Source organism: Streptopelia decaocto (assembly GCF_964273445.1).
Source record: "Streptopelia decaocto genome assembly, chromosome: 4".
In the NCBI taxonomy this organism is placed as follows: domain Eukaryota; kingdom Metazoa; phylum Chordata; class Aves; order Columbiformes; family Columbidae; genus Streptopelia; species Streptopelia decaocto.
The window spans coordinates 38,259,180-38,275,448 of NC_138658.1; the positions used below are offsets into that span (position 1 = coordinate 38,259,180).

Sequence of the window (16,269 nt, forward strand, 5' to 3'; positions counted from 1 at the left end):
TTAAGGCAGTCTGATACAAAATAATGCAGAGATCATCTAACTCCAAGTTTCCTGCTTGAATTAAAATCCAAATTATTTCAATTATTTTGTTCATGATATACCATAAACCTCTGCTGAACAGGCTAAAAATATCTTGCTTTGTTAACTCAACATATGATTATAGACAGTAAGCATACATGTAATAGTTACATGGACCTTCTGCCTTATAAAATACTGAGGCTTTAGATTTCTCTAGTGTGAGTGTAGAGAACCACCGGTAAGTAAATACCCCAGTTAAGTTCTTCCTAGGGATGACTGAATCCAAATAGTCTGGCTAAATGCTCTCTCAGACTGAGGGAAAAAAAAGCATCAATAACTCAAGGAAAATAGCAAATTTCTGCACTTCTGCAGTTTAGTGACTGGGGGATCAGAAAACAAATTAAAGGAACCATCCTGTGGATAAGAAGTAGCATACATTCATAGAGACTCCACAAATTCTGGTTTCAGCTTAAGCATTAACCCCTACAAAACGGAAATAAATATTTTCATATTTACCTTTTCAGAAAACACTTGGGTTTATTTTTATCTTTTTTATGCCTGTTCCTGAGTTTTACAACAGCTGACACTATTCAAGTCATCTCATTGTTCTTCATTCTAGCATTCAAGTTTGTTTAGGTATTTTCAAACTGATGGAGATTTATACCTCTGTTCTTAAACAAGAAAGAAACTGGAAGCAAGATTTTTGAGAACTGATTTTCTTTCTGTAGATCATTAACTTTTACTCATCTGCCTACATGAAAGTTATCAAAGACCAGGACTCGAAGTTTTGCAAAGCCACACAACTGTAGTGAAGTAGCAAATTAGGTCAGCAGCTGTCTCAAAGAAGAGATGACTGAACGGATCAACTGAACTACTGAGTCAAACTTCAGACTGTCACTTGAAAATTAAAATTGACAGCAGCTACATTTAACAGAAGCTGGGTAAATTAGTGTGAATCATTTGACTTACAACTATTTATATGACAAAGAGATGCATATTAGTTGATGATTCCTACTGATTTTCATCATGGCCTGGACAATAGTCTTGTCCCTATGAAAGAACTACAGCCAGCTAGTCAAATGATTTTCCTGCACAAGTAGAAGGATGCTGCTGAGAACTTCTGCTGTCAAAGGTAAATAATAATACATGAAATTGGAGCCTTGGCTTCGAGTTACAAGTCCTAAACACCTGGAAGTTACTTTTACAACTGTTAAGTAACCTCCCTGTTTTATTATGGCAGCCAGTTAAAACAGTCGGGCTTGGTTGAATACATTAGATAAACCTGAGAAACATTAACCTGAATAGTTGGGTATCATGCATCAATCAATATCACATATTTACATTAATGACAACAAAGTCAAGAACAAAACAGAAGCAGGTACTACTAAGGACTTGTCTAAGAAGCAGCAGTCTTAACTAGAATTTTTACTTTTTTCGAAACTATTTACTGGTCTTGGAGGTTTTAAAAAACAGAACCATATTTTTAAAGTGGAAGATTTATCATTTAAAACATATATACTAATGTAAGGATACTTCACCACCAAAGCAGTGAGTCAAAGTATCTAATAATTGCTTACTGTGAACTGTAAGTGAAATAATCCCAGAAACAAAGACCTGGCTGTACATCATGATGTGATATTCAGCTATAACTCAGGTGATGCTTCTGTAAATCTGCAGTTGGTCTTGTTTTACTGCAGTGCCAGCACAGTCAGTTTAATTTCAGCACCTGACAGTGATTTTGTGACTTGATTGTATACGAATAGTGTGGAGAAGCATTCAAAAAGCAAAACCCTCCACATCACAAATACACATAGTTCAACACACAAAGTCCTAGTGCAAATAAGTAATTTCAAAGATATCTTTACTGCAAAACAAACTTCCTAAAGGAATACTGAATTTAGAACTACAACACAAAGAACATATTGTGACACTGTCCACTAGTTAACCTCTATAGAGTAAAGGGTTTTGAAACATCAACCTTGACAGAGACAGATGTCTTTATAATACCTTCTCAGTAAGCAGAATGTGTGTTTGTAAAACACACTACTGTATCTGATCATTAGCTGTATCAGTTTAACCAAACTTCATTTTAGTTGCAAGCTACTGAATAATACATACAGTTTAATTTTAACCATATCTTTAAAGCTATGAACAGGAAAAAAGGTAAATGAATGTTCCAAAATTCACTGTATCAAGTTAGACACATGCAAAAAAATATACTTTCCTTCATTAATAAATGTATAGTCATGAGAAGTGTATTGCAAAATTCTGTTAGATTTTAATAAAACCAAGAACAGAATGCAAAAAACTTACCTACCCCCTTTTTTTAATACTTAAGGAAAATATTTGGCCAGCATTTCATGGTAATGATGCTACTTCAAAGATTCATAAAGCATGCTGAAACAGTAATATAACATAGGAAGACCAGATTCCATACCATGTGTCCCTCAGCTCGAGCTTTGTTTTCCATGGCTTCTCTCTTTCGTTGCCAGAATTCTTCCACTTGCTTTGCTCTATCTGCAGCTATCCATCCTTTTTGCCTGAGTAATTGCAACACATCGCAAGATGAAAGTCTCCAAAATATAACACTCAAAAAACCCCCACTGCATTTATTCTATTATAACTAGGACACATACAAAAAAAAGTAACTGTATAGGAACAAAGCATCTTAAAAATACGCCTCACATTAGCCAAAATACAAGTGAGACTTCCATAAAGTGGAAGAAAATAGGCTCAACTAAGTTAAAAGAACAATTAAAAAAAAAAAACCCAGACCAAACCACTACATTGTCCTTCCAGATCCTGGTCATCGAGACAAAAATGAATGTTAAAACACAATCTTAGTGTGTTGATGTCTGAAAATGTCTCAGCTTGTTTCATTATTGTTGTCATTTGTGAAAAAGAGGACTCCTTCAACATTTCCCTTCAGAGATGAGTAAGAACTCATCACGTGAGCCACTCAGGAAGGTCAATACTGCATCAGTCTTTCAAGACTGACCTACACTTGGAGTAATAGCTTCTACCACTTAGATAATTGGTATTCTCAGTGTTCTGGCAACAACTTTTGGGTTTTTTTTTTCTTTTTTAAATGGATTGTGAAGGAATTTTCCTACCTTAGAATTAGCCAGAGCAAGATATTTTTTTCACATTGTCCACCCCAGATCAGAGACCTGCTTGGGTAGACAAGGTAGCTGTGTTCAAGTTACCCCAACTGAGCATCTAGCAAGTCTCCTAGTACATATACATGATCATTGGCCTCAAGCTGCACCACAGAAGGTTCAGATTGGATAGTAAGAAAACTTTCTTAATGGAAAGGGTTTTGAAGCACTGGAACAGGCTGCCCAGGGAAGTGCCTTAGTCACTTCCTGGAGGTGTTTAAGAGACATGTAGGTGAAACTCTTGGGGTTTAGTGCCAGAGTTAAGTTATGGTTGGACTTGATGATCTAGACGGTCTCTTCCAACCTAAAAATTCTTCCATTCTACAATTTAGTAGAGGATCCAGTTTCTGACAAATTGTTTAAAAGTAGACTCAGAGGAAGCTTTCTATTAAAACAAGCAAACGAAACAAAACACAACACCCAACTGAGAAATAGTGTAAGATAGTCTAACAAATGGCAGAATGATGAGGCAATCCACTTGCCAAGGTTCCCCTACCCTCAGTTGACTGAGGAGTATTGGGGGTCCAGCAACAGAACTTGGAATAAGCTGATAGCAATAACCCATCAAGCTGAGACAGTTACAGACAGAACAATTTTGCAATATAGGAACTATTGCTAGTAAGTAATAAATGAATTAGCACACTTCAACATCTTTGCAACTTGTTTTTTCTCTCCCCTCTCCTCCCCCCCAAGCAACAAGAAAATGAAATATTTCTATATGCTACAATTCATTATGAGGACGACAGAGATAAAATTACTTTGATACAATAAAACAAACACTGTAGATAACACCAAACAATTTATAATCTTTGTATACAGATATTTGACCCACTAGGAGATTTTTACTGTAACAGTTCATTACATATGAACTTAATTGGTGGACAGTGAAATCTGTCCAGACCTGTGTCATACAGCTGAAGTTTAGTTTACAGTGTTGGAGGAGAGGTGCTTCCCAAGCAAAAAACCCCCAAAGAACAAACAAACAAACATACAAACAAAAAAAAGCCAAAACAAACCAACCAAAACAAACCTATTTGTCTGAAGCCAATTCACAGAAAAAACTTATTTCAATTACAGTTCATGAAAATAATTATGCCTACTCTAAAGCTGAGTGACTCATTTTGATAAAACATTTCTTCTTGGCTGTATTTCTGGTCAAGAGACAATTTTTAAAGATTGTTGATGTTGAATATACTTAGCTTTATGTTAGTTCTGGTAGTGTAATCCAAAACATTGTAATTTAAGGATTTCTCAGCTTCTTTAATTTATGCTCTAAATTACCTATGTTTAAGAAAGTTGTGACTATTTAAATGCTTCATTTGAGCTAAACATCCTGAACACTTACCTTTATATTTCAACTCCAGTTGAAAGAATACAGTGCAGAAGAGAAACACTGCTAGGCTAGTTATGATAATAAAATAGCTTCGAGATTATTAAGGAAGTACAAATACTTACCACATTTTAAATGCTAAGAAAGAGAATCTCAGTTTATGGCTAAAGGTACTCCGGTTTATAAATAGAATAAAAATCTCTAAATATTTTGAAACTACTACATAGTATTTTCAATGAGTTCTTCCAAGTTCATGTATTTAAGAAATATTGAATCAGTTTCTCTTCATTATCTCCATGTTATTAATAATTTGCAGTCCTCCACTACAGTTCTTTTCAATTTTAACACATTTAAAACACTTTACCCAGATGTAGCCAAGTATTATTTAATATTGTCAATGTGCGAGGCAGTGTTTCCTAATCTAGGCAAGACCTGGGGATTGTGGCTCTTCATGCCAAGCATGAGGAGGATAGAAATATGCATCTACATCAGCTGGGAAAATACACCTTTCAGTACTGGGTTCTACCAGGAAGAATTTAGCTCATAACAGCCCAAATTACTGTAAGAAAGATAAAATATATCTTGTAGCTTGCAAAATTGTAACAGTGTTATGTTATTGCTGCAAATTTTAAAATAGGGGAAAAAAAAAAAATCTACAGAGGCAAAATATATTATTAATACATTGAAACATAAAACTGAATAAAATTCGTTTAGAAGAACAAATATTTTCTTTGGCCTCTTTCTTTTCCTGACATTAACTCCATTTATTTCTTCCTCCATAGGATACATCACAGGATCTGCAGAAGTTTAAATAATGCCTGAGAAAATTGGTCCCTCTAGGAAAGTTACTTAGTGATGCTCATATACTACACTTCTAGAAAGATATTTTCCCATTTATTGCTCAAAAGTGTGGACACAAATCTTTGGGCAATACTAACAAGTCTGAAGGAGTGCAAAGAAGTTTTGAAGAAGTGACCTGAAAGAGTGAAATAGTTAAAAAAAAAATAAAAATCAGTACTTGTTTACAATCCTTTTATATATAAAACACTCAGTTTATAATAATTGAAAAGAATAAGTGTCACCAAATAAGAAATTGCACACGATCATAACATCTTGATGAGGAAAGCTTCTGGAAGTTCTCCACTGATCAATAAACAGGAGCTAACAATTCTGTAAGCATTCTAGACACACTCCTATGCTAGAGAGCCAAACACTTAGATGTAGGGAAGGCAGTCAGAATGAGAAGACAGGAGAAGGAAGCATCTAAACACATAACACAAAAAGTGGAACTATGAAAACAGCAAAGGAGGAGGCTCATAATTTAATATTATCTGCAAGTTCATTAAGTTAATAATTTTGGCTGAAATGTAGTTTACTAAACAGTTGTTAGTAATCTACTTTTTTCCACTATTGGGGAAGCCAAGGTTTCCATTGGTTCTAAAAGAACTGTGGTCTGTGAGGGACTAACGCACCAACAGACAGAACAGTACCAATGGATAAGAGTGATTTTGAGACATGTCAAACTACTAAACGAAACAAGACACAGAACAGAATCTAACATGTAAGGACAGATTTATGGATTATTGTAGTCCAACCTGTTTGCATTGCCTTGTTTAGACACTTCCTTCAATCTTTTCACTTTTTTCCTAATTGCACCAGCATCAGGTAAATGGTGATGACCTGCAGGTCCCTTAGGAACTCCTGGACGTACTCCAGGTGGAATTCCTCTGTAGGTAAATATGTACAGTAACTTTCATTACTTTCATCTAAAGCAGACCACACACAACTTCTAATGCAAGGTAGCCGTACCTTTCAGAAACTTCTCGGCCTTGTACTTTTGCCCTCAATCTGGCTTCCCTCTCTTCAGCTACTCTAATGTTCTCCTTCTGCTGTTGCATCTGGTCAAAAATAGCATGATAGTGTTCATATGGTCCTCTGGAAGACACAGGAAAAGGGCCAACACCACCTCCACCGCCATAATATGGTGCCTGAAAATCAGAAAGGAGAGGGTGGAAATCTCAAATACTGGTTTTAACAAGCCCTTCCAATTTTCACCTCTTCAGCAGAATAAGAGCTTGAATATATCCTGCAACAATTCTGAATTGCTCCTAGTTTTATTCCTGGCATGCCCCAATCTTAAGGAACTACAAGATAAATATATTTAAAACTTATTTTTCTGTTAGGACTTCAGAATAATACAGCATTTTACCTCCCTCTGATACCAGGCTAGTTATACACAAGACACCTGTCACACATTTTGAAAGTTATCAGTAACACATCCATTGAAGTGCAATTAGAGATAGATGTTCCACACAGCAAAAATAAAAGTTTTAACACAAAAGCTAGAAGTGACAAAGTACTAACCAAAGTACTAACAAGTGATTGGTAGCCAAACACCCTTTTTTTTCATGAAGCTAGAAACAGTTAAGCACTCTTCTAAGGTTGCTGAATGGCATTAAGTGCAGATTGATCTAAGAATCCCTCTTGCTACCAACCTATAATTCTGCTTCATCACTAGAACTGAGATGCTTCACTATTAAAGCTCAGATCAGGGGCACATCTACCACAAGTGACTACTTTATGCAAATTATCTCTGTCATTCTCAAAGAACTAGAGTTCCTACAGAACCTTCATATGAAAATAAAAATAAAAAAATATGTTGCAAGCAGCTGTGTACAGTAGCAGGCAAGGATGGAAGCAGAAGATGTGAAACTGGCAAAACAAGGTTAAGGTTGTCAGCACATGCATAAAAATGTTCCCTTTACACCTGGGGAAGCAGTTAAGTAGCCCATGGTAGAGAATCTATGGGATTTGTTTTAAGAATAGTGTAAATGTTCCTTCCAGAGTGGCCTTACGTATTTTTAACAAATTTGAATAGGTGAGTGCACATATGACAGGTTCAAGATTGCCTGCTTAGCAGTTCTTGAACAGATTACATTTGGCGATGGAATTTTGCTCACATTCTGAGTTTCAGTTGCTCAGTACCCATCAATAGCTTCCTATAATCCATATGACAGAACACTGAAAGATTCATCCAGGCACTCAAATACTTATGCTGGTATGCTGTTCATCTGAATAGAAGTAATTCACTATACAAGACTCCAGTTTCCACAAATAGAATGCAAGTCTTGCATTAGACACTATTCAAGGTTTCACCTATCGTTATTACAGCTCAGTTTTTTAAAAGGATTATCTAAAGGAATAGTATGATCAATCTCCAGGCAAATACTGTGAAGCAGGTGCTCATCAATAACCTGCAGAACAGTTACAGCCCCTGCTAGAACCACAAATCCAAAAGCCAGATCCTTGTCACCTCTTTCCCCACTTTCCCTCAGAAACGGGTACCAGCAACCAACCCAAAAAGACAACAGGAGGAGAAAATCATGCAGTGCCTGAGCCTACTGTGCTTTCATGAGACAATGCAGTTAGACAGCATTGTCAGGAAGTTGCTGGACACACTGTTTTCATTTTGGAGAAAGGAAAATGATAAAGAAGTTAAGAATACTATAACAGCATATGGAAACCTGGAGTGATGATAACCTAGCAGTATGCAGTAAGATCTGTACTAAACCATCCAATCTGGAGAAGACATTTCAATGAATTTTAAAGCATGTTTGCCATGACATTTTGCACTAGTGATCCTTAGTGAAAAATATATGCAGTCACTGAACCCGTTTCCCTAGATGACTGAGGATACTGATAATGATGCAGCTGTAGCTACAGAATACTTCATACATTTGCAGTGCCTGAGGACCTTGCAGTAAAATTCTCAAAGCTAACCAGAAACATGACTGTTTTCAGAAATATATATAGCTCTGATCCAAAAATGACAATGCTGATACATCATGTTGTGTGGAAGCTTGCATTGGTGCCTGCCAGTTTCATCCTGAGAGAGAAGCATGGCATGGCATAGCAAGCAAATTATGTTTTTTGATTTTTCCATTAAATGAAGTTTTAAAAATCTAGTATGCTTAAGTGTGCTTTTATATTTAAGCTTTACTTATATGATGTGTGACACACATCCAAAGATTATGTCTGTTTTGAAATAATATACTTAATAAGTAGCCATGAAAACCTTGTCAAGTGCTTGTTTATTCCCCATATTCTTGTACAAGGAACAGAAAATAAAACCTTATTCATTTTGACTCTACAGCTCAGTCAGACCTTGTTTACAAAAACACTACTGAACATGTTCAGGCCAAATATTTTTGTAAGTCTCACTAACACCACAACAAATAGCTGTGTTTAATCCATTTTCTACTGTGAAATAGATTTACATCACAGCAATACTTAAATCCCTGCACTGGCTCTGTCTGATGAGAGTATCCAGACCTTTATATTCAAATAACTTCACAAGACTACTTCCCAGAACAGTTGTTTCCATGAAACTATAAGATACAAGCAGGCAAAACGAAACTGTCATAGAATTAAATTATATAACTAAATTATGTAAGAAGTGAATGGCTAAAGAGTTTATTGTTTTCAGACAAAAATAATTAGATTTACTCAGAATTTTTCACCCCCCTCCTGAACAACTTATCAGTATATATAAACATTGTCATTTATGTTACTAAATAACAAAGAATGCTTAGAACTAGGTGTTTAATACTGGGGGAGAGGTCCAGTATCATAATATGAGAACCTGGTAAAAGATTTCAACAAAGGAATTCAAGAACAAACTTGAACGTGAAAGCAGCTGTTCATGCATAGATTAAGCATAAGAAAAGTAGCAAAAGCAGGAGTGGAAAAAAGAAAGTGGTGCATGAAAACCATTACTGGCAGAAAGAGAAGAAATTCAGAAATTTAGGAAGTTGGAAAGTGAAAATTGCACATGTTCTCCAAAAAGCCAGGGAAGAGAGTCTGTTATAGAGTTTCACTTAAAATATCCATAGATTAATAGCGGACAGCCCCAAGAGTTGACCTCCAAGAACAGATCTTTCTGAAAAGAGAAGACCACGCCAGATAACCAAAGTCAGGGGGAACAGACTACAGCACATTTCTGCATCTGCTGCCAACCTTAACATCACCACTTCCACCTGAACCAAGCACATTCCTCCATCCTTGTTCCCTGGCTCTGTTTATTCGTTCCATCTGAAGGAGAAAACAATACAGGAAAACGTAATTCAAGGAATCACTAAGTAAAAATTGAACTTCACTATTAACACATTTTAAACATATTTTACCCTTTCTTTTTCCAATCTTCTCATTTCATCCGCCTTCAGTAAACTGATCTGCAATGTGCAAGGTTTAAGCATGTTTAGTAACTGAGAAATTGAACTACTCCGTATTCTTATGCAATGTACAACACACCACAAGATATTTCATTAAAATTAATATGGGTGGAAAAAGAAAGTCTGAAGAATCTTGTCTACCTGATCTCTCTGGCGTTTTTCTTTTTCAGGCAATTCTAATCTTTTCTTTTTTGAAAGTTCCTGAAAAATAAGCATATAATTTGGTATTTATTACTGAGCCATTATTCTGCCAAGTCTCTGTCAAGATAGGCCAGTGCTCCAACTGCTGGTGTATGTCCAAGAAGATTAAAAAAAAACAATTTTTTTTTTTCAAGTCACTGTTACATAATGTTTGGAAAAAAAGGAGGAAAGGTTTGAAGGTTTTGTCATTCTTGCTCTGTACTTCACTTTTGCTTAGTTTGAAAAAATAACATTATTTCATGATACCTCAAACATTTTCCTCCTTTCTTCTCCTGGACTAATTTTCTTCATTGGAGTTTAAAAGCCTAGATAAAAGGTGAAACTTCAAATTAGATAGTATGATGCCAGAATGAGAGAAAAATTCTAATTAGAAAAAAAATCTTAAACCCACAACTTAGTGCATGCAAAATGAGGTTTAAAGTAATTACTCAGGAGGTTTTAAGTGAAAAGCACTGCTAGGATCTAGGGGTAAATGTACTACTTCATCTTCTACTACAAGCTCTGTCTTGAAAGTTGAAGGCAGTAACTTTTGAATCTGTTTGTCTTAATTTTTCTTCTCTGGCAGCATCATTCTGCATCACAATCTGTTCCTATTAGAAGTCTTTGAGGGTCCCTGGATTTCTCATTTATTCAGAGGAGAGATTTAGTAAGTTATCCTTAGGTTCTTGAGCCTGAGTAACTCTAACCAAGGCTCTTGCTACCTATGGAAAAGAAGAGCACAGCCACTATTCAATACAGGGTAAAGAAACACCCAGACATAATAAACCATGCTGCTTAGTCTAGCCTTCTTAAAGAAGTGGTTACTTCTAAAGCACATTTTTCTGACCATGCTAGAACACAGAGAGCTTCATAGTATTTTCTCATGATGACCTAAAGACCTATCAAATGAATACTTTAAAATCAAGTATTTCAGAAGACAAGCCTTTAGAGACTTAAGTCAATGTTCTTCAACTACAGTGAGTTAATGTAATATCACTAAACAAAGCAGATGATTGCTGCATGCTCCTCTGAAAAAACAGTTGAGAGATGCAAGCTCAGACTACCCTGGAACAACAACAAAGAGAAGAAAATGTATATGACACTGTAGTCATTGTTTCTATTTTACATCTTATTCCTCATCACCAGGTACAATCCACACAAAGAGTATGTCTTAAAATAGCAGCGTTACAGACTCCTTACATGTAGAGCAATGTACTCTGCCACTTTGAGTGCAAGTTGGATTGGTGTTGACTGGTGACAATGATTACAAAGAGCAGCAGCCTTAAACCATAAAAACCTCGTGGTCTCATAAGGCCACACAACAAGTCTGTGCTCTCTCTTCTTCTTGCTCTCTTTGAAAAAGTATGTATCCCAAGGCATCAATACTTGTGTGATCAATAAGTTTTTCCCTAAACCTCTGATAATTTTGAACTTAAAGGATAAGTTACATCTCAGGGATAATTTTCTATCCACCTATCAAATTTGACAGATGGGTAGAGATATCAGTATCATATTCCCCAAAGTGCCATGGGGAGAAGGGAAAAAAAAAAAAAAAAAAAAAAAACAAAAACCCAACACCTCCAAAATCCACAACAACAATAAAAATACTACTCATTCAGAACAAAATGTGAATTACTTCTCTTGCTGAAGCGGAAGCTTCTTGGTTGCTAGTTGTTTGGTGTGTGCATATAGCTCAAAACTAGCTGTATCATAAACATCTCCTGGCCATGCAGTAATTAAAGGAATAAAGAGAGAGAAAAGGAAAAGGAGAAAAAAAAAAGTTTTACATAATAAGGACTACAGAAAAGATGACTGGCAGAAAGATCAAAAGTAAAGTATGAAGGTATACAGAAGGCTATTTCTCATTAGCTCATGGAATTAAGTCTGGGAAACTCCTTTTCCAATTGCACAGTTTCCTCTGGCTGACAACACTTCAGAAAGTGACTAAGAAATTTTCTATGTCTTGAAATTTTGAGATTATTTTTGAGTAAGGAAGAAAGATGTAAAGATTCTTATTGTGTCAATTATCCTGACAGACTTCCAATATTTCTAAGAGTGGTTAACATTAACAAAGGAACTGAAAACATGCAAAGCACATCTAATTCAGCAGTGGAATTAAACCCCAAACTTAAGGTAGCAGTCTCCAAAAATCATTATATTAAAACCAACTAAACAAACAAAAATCAATAACAAAGCAAGCCAAGCAGTTATACTACTACTACTACTACTTTCTCTGCAGATGCATGTGTCCAGATAGAAGACATTTTGAAAAGGAATGCATAGTATTTTCATAGCATGTAAATATGAGCAAATCAGTTCAATTTAAGTAACTTAGCTTCTTACCTGCCTAGATTTAGCTAATGGCTTCTTTTCATTAGGCTTTTTAGGTGCATCACAAGACTTCCTGATCGCTAAAGGCACTCCATATTTTGCAGCAGGTTTGGTAATCTTCTGAGCTGGTGCAACTGAAGTCAGTAATTGTTCTTGAGCCAGTCTTTTAGCTAAAAGGAAAAAAAAAAAAATTGTTTTACAGCTATCCAAGCTGGCCAGTTTACCATATTTCCCTTTACCAAGGTGTTGGAACAGCAAACCCGAAGGAACACAGATGAACTGCTAACATTTCATTCACATGGGGTGATGCATAAGTACAGTATACCCAGTTGTCTAAAACAGCTCATCTAAATTTCATGCTTGGTAAGAAACAGCAGAACACAATCCCTGAGCTTTTCACTCTCAACACTTCACTCTAAACTGCAGAACTGAAGCTTATTTCAGCTGCCATGCTTTATTATTCAGTGGATATCCCATAGACACAGAGAAAAGTTTTTCTAATGGAATAGGGAGACAGGCCTCTGTCCACTAAAGACACTGGACAGCAACCTGCAACACTCATATCAGAAGATGAGCCCTGGAAGAGCTTCAAGGGCCTTGAAGGATATTGCTTTCTCTGTAGAGTTCTCAAAAATATGTCAATATTGTGGATTTTATTCTGTGTTAGCAGGGTTTTCTTACTACAGAATAGCAGCGTATCAGTGAAACACACAACATTCTGACAAAACATCAAAGCATGTGCCATAGCTTCAAGTAATTACGAGGAAAAATAAAGAAGGGTAAGAAAATCTAGGAAAAAAGGGTAAAATAATGCAGGAAAAAGAACTAAGATATGAACATCTAAAAGTGAAGCACAATCTCATTTCATAGAACATAGAATACTTTGAGTTGGAAGGGACCTTCAAAGGTCATCCAGTCCAACCTCCCTGCAATGAGCAGGGACATCTGCAATTAAATCAGGTTGCTCAGAGCCCCGTTTAGCCTGGCCTTGAATGTCTACAGGGACGGAGCATCTACCACCTCCCTGGGCAACATGTTTCACCACCCCCATTGTAAGAAATTCCTTTCTCATGTCTAGCCTGAATCTCCCCCTACTTAGATTAAAACCATTACCCCTTGTCCTGTCACAACAGGCCCTGCTAAAAATCACGTCTCCATCTTTCTCATAGGCCCCTTTTAAGTACTGAAAGGCTACAATAAGGTCTCCCTGGAGCCTCATTTGCTACCAGTAGTAGAAATTCTACTGCTTTGGGCCAGAGTCAGGACTAAATCCTGGAATCTTTACCAAAACCTCCCACATTTTTACAATAAATGGTATTTCTCATTACCCATTTGTCATTAGTAAGGTGAAAAAAAATAAACAGACAATAACAACATATAAATTATTTCCAGTATTTGTAGTCTTCACTGTCTCCTTTAATTTTGGAAGCGTAGCATATTTCAGAAAGAAAAAAAGTACACCTAAAATCTTACAGAAGCATAGTTCGTATTTGCATCATTTGTACCCTACATACATCCAAGCTCCCTGGGGGAGACAGGAAAATTGCTTCCCTCTTTTTTTTTCCTGACCCTTCTACAATCACGTATAAGAACACACCAAAACCAATAAAAGAACAAAGCTCTATACACCATCTTGCCAGAACTGAAAGCAAAAGCACTTTCCATACTTACTTACCTGGTGCAGGATGTGGTCCAAATTTCTGGAAGATTTTGTGATTGAATTCTTCTGCAATAAGCTAAACAAAAAGTCGAACAGTTAGCCAACAGTCTTATGTCTGAAGCTTGAAAGAACTCCTTTTCAGACAAACTTATCTGTAAAGATCTCTGAATCTTACCTTTCATTGGGACTTTCACCTAACTATTATGAGTTGAAAGTCTATTTTATATACAAAACAAATGGCTTTCTCCTGAAATTTCTTTAGTTGCCAGTTAGAATCCACTAGAATTCTTTATACTTAGTGAGGTCTCCTTTTGCATTAATTTCCTGTATGTCCTTTCTCTGCCTATATTTATTTATCTTGTATTAGTACTACTATTCAATTGTTAAACTTGATCTCTTTTGATTAGATTTATAGTAAAAGGACATGAACAGATGTCAAACGTTATCAACAGATTCTAAACTGAATAGTGAGCAACTTCTAGGTCATATATACATGATACATTTAAATATCAATACATTTAAAGGTGACTTCACAATATTTCAAAGAACACACTTTCAGGACATTCCAAATTCCAATTAAAAATGGCTTGAAGAAATTGTCATAAAGAAGTGATGCTGAAGTCATTGGCAGCACCGTTTTATGAAAAAACACATATGTAAACAAATCAACATCTCACTCATAATTCCTCACTATGTAGAAAACCACACAAAACAATGCTCTGAAAATGTCAACTTAAATTTCTTTGTGGAAACTACCAAATACTTAAGTAATTTGAGATTTTTCTTTACAGTTTGTAGTAAAACCTTTTCTTCCACAATTGAAAGCATCTCTATAAAAGCTCTAGGAAATATCATTACTCCAATTTCTCATGTTGTATATTGACATTGCAAAAAAAGAAAAGGAAAAGTTCTATGATGTTTTTAGCAAAGTTAGAATTAAAACTAACTCCATACCTGTGGTGTGAGAAATTTTTCAACCCGTTTGGCTATAAAATTTTTCTCCAATATGGAGTTTACTGATGGTCTATTCCTAGGATTCCTTTTAAATAACTGTGACAACAGATTACGTAGATCATAGGAGTAATGCATAGAAACAGGAGGGAAAGGTCCAGAGATTATCTTCAGTACCAAGTTCTTCATGTTACCAGCTTCAAACTACATCACGCAAGAAAGAAAAGTTATTATTACTTACTCTCTGTCCATATATGAGGCTGCATATAAACATAAAGAGAAGAACAAAAACCAACACACCTTCCCTTGCCTCAACGTAGCAAAACAAATTTTCAAGGCCATCAACAGTTCACATCAGCGGTTTGAAATAACCTGCTGCCTCATAATAGAGATATTTAATACTACAGAGATACAAACCTTGCTAACAATTAATTATTTCACTCCAGATCCAGACTCACAATGATATATAATTAAGGATAAAATAATTATATAATTATCTGCTTCATCTCCTCTCCCACACACTTTCAACCATCACATGCCCTCTGCCCTTTTTAGCAAAGCCACATTACAAATGAAACAAAGTCAAGTATTCACACTCGCACAGTGTGAAATCCCAAGGAATGTTTAGACTTCAGCTTAAGCTCAGGAAACACAGCACACTGTTTCAATTCCTTTGTACTATAAAAGGAAAACAGTACATATCACCCAGCTCACAGAAAACAACCTATTGCTATCAATTCTCAGGCAACATTGTCGGCATTGCTGCCACAGAAGAGACCAAGCAATAAGAAACTATAAAAGCTTGAAATGAAATGAAATCCTTACTCCTTGGTGTTTTTTTTTTCTGATATTCATATTTTAATCTTTTTTTCTTTAAATAAAAATAGCTATTTTAAAAAACAAACACAAACAAACAAAATCATATAAAAAACTACAACCAAAACAAGACCTCCTTTTCCCCTCCTAACTGGAAAACACATGATAAAGATGTGTTCTTCAAAACAACACACACACGCAAAAAGGCAACTCTTTCACCTCAGGAGTTTTTTCTAAGAACTATTTTTGTTCTAAACATAAATGCATTAATTCATCTGCACAAAAGCCGACAGTCCAAATTCAGACTTGCAATGAAAAGGTCAAGTTTTTGGAAAGAAAGGAAGACTATTTGCAGTATTGTTTTCTACAGCACCTGATATTTTTTTTCAACTAGCACATTTCATTAGAAACTGACATTGAAACAAAATATACAGTACAAAGATTTCTGGAGAGGTTGGAATGAACAGAAAACAGATGGAAAATGTTGGTCAGTATAGGAAGAGGAGATGAAAATGTTGAGGGTAATTTTAAACAGTCACCATCAAAGTCTTTCATCAAGTGAGACACATTTGCATAACATCAGGAAAAATCCCT

The 16,269-nt window shown here is 35.7% G+C and overlaps 1 protein-coding gene across 1 annotated transcript in view; it reads right to left on the reverse strand.

Annotated features, from left to right (window-relative positions):
* The window catches only part of NEK1 (NIMA related kinase 1), a 46,780-nt gene that overhangs the window by 21,625 nt on the left and 8,886 nt on the right, over window positions 1–16,269 (reverse strand). Inside the window, exons 10-18 of the mRNA XM_082051861.1 lie at window positions 14,863–15,063; window positions 13,924–13,984; window positions 12,261–12,418; window positions 9,879–9,938; window positions 9,690–9,737; window positions 9,523–9,597; window positions 6,316–6,494; window positions 6,102–6,233; window positions 2,456–2,558 (exon numbers count right to left, since the gene is read on the reverse strand). Coding sequence (XP_081907987.1) covers window positions 2,456–2,558; window positions 6,102–6,233; window positions 6,316–6,494; window positions 9,523–9,597; window positions 9,690–9,737; window positions 9,879–9,938; window positions 12,261–12,418; window positions 13,924–13,984; window positions 14,863–15,063 — 1,017 coding nt within the window. The remainder of the gene's footprint in view (window positions 1–2,455; window positions 2,559–6,101; window positions 6,234–6,315; window positions 6,495–9,522; window positions 9,598–9,689; window positions 9,738–9,878; window positions 9,939–12,260; window positions 12,419–13,923; window positions 13,985–14,862; window positions 15,064–16,269) is intronic.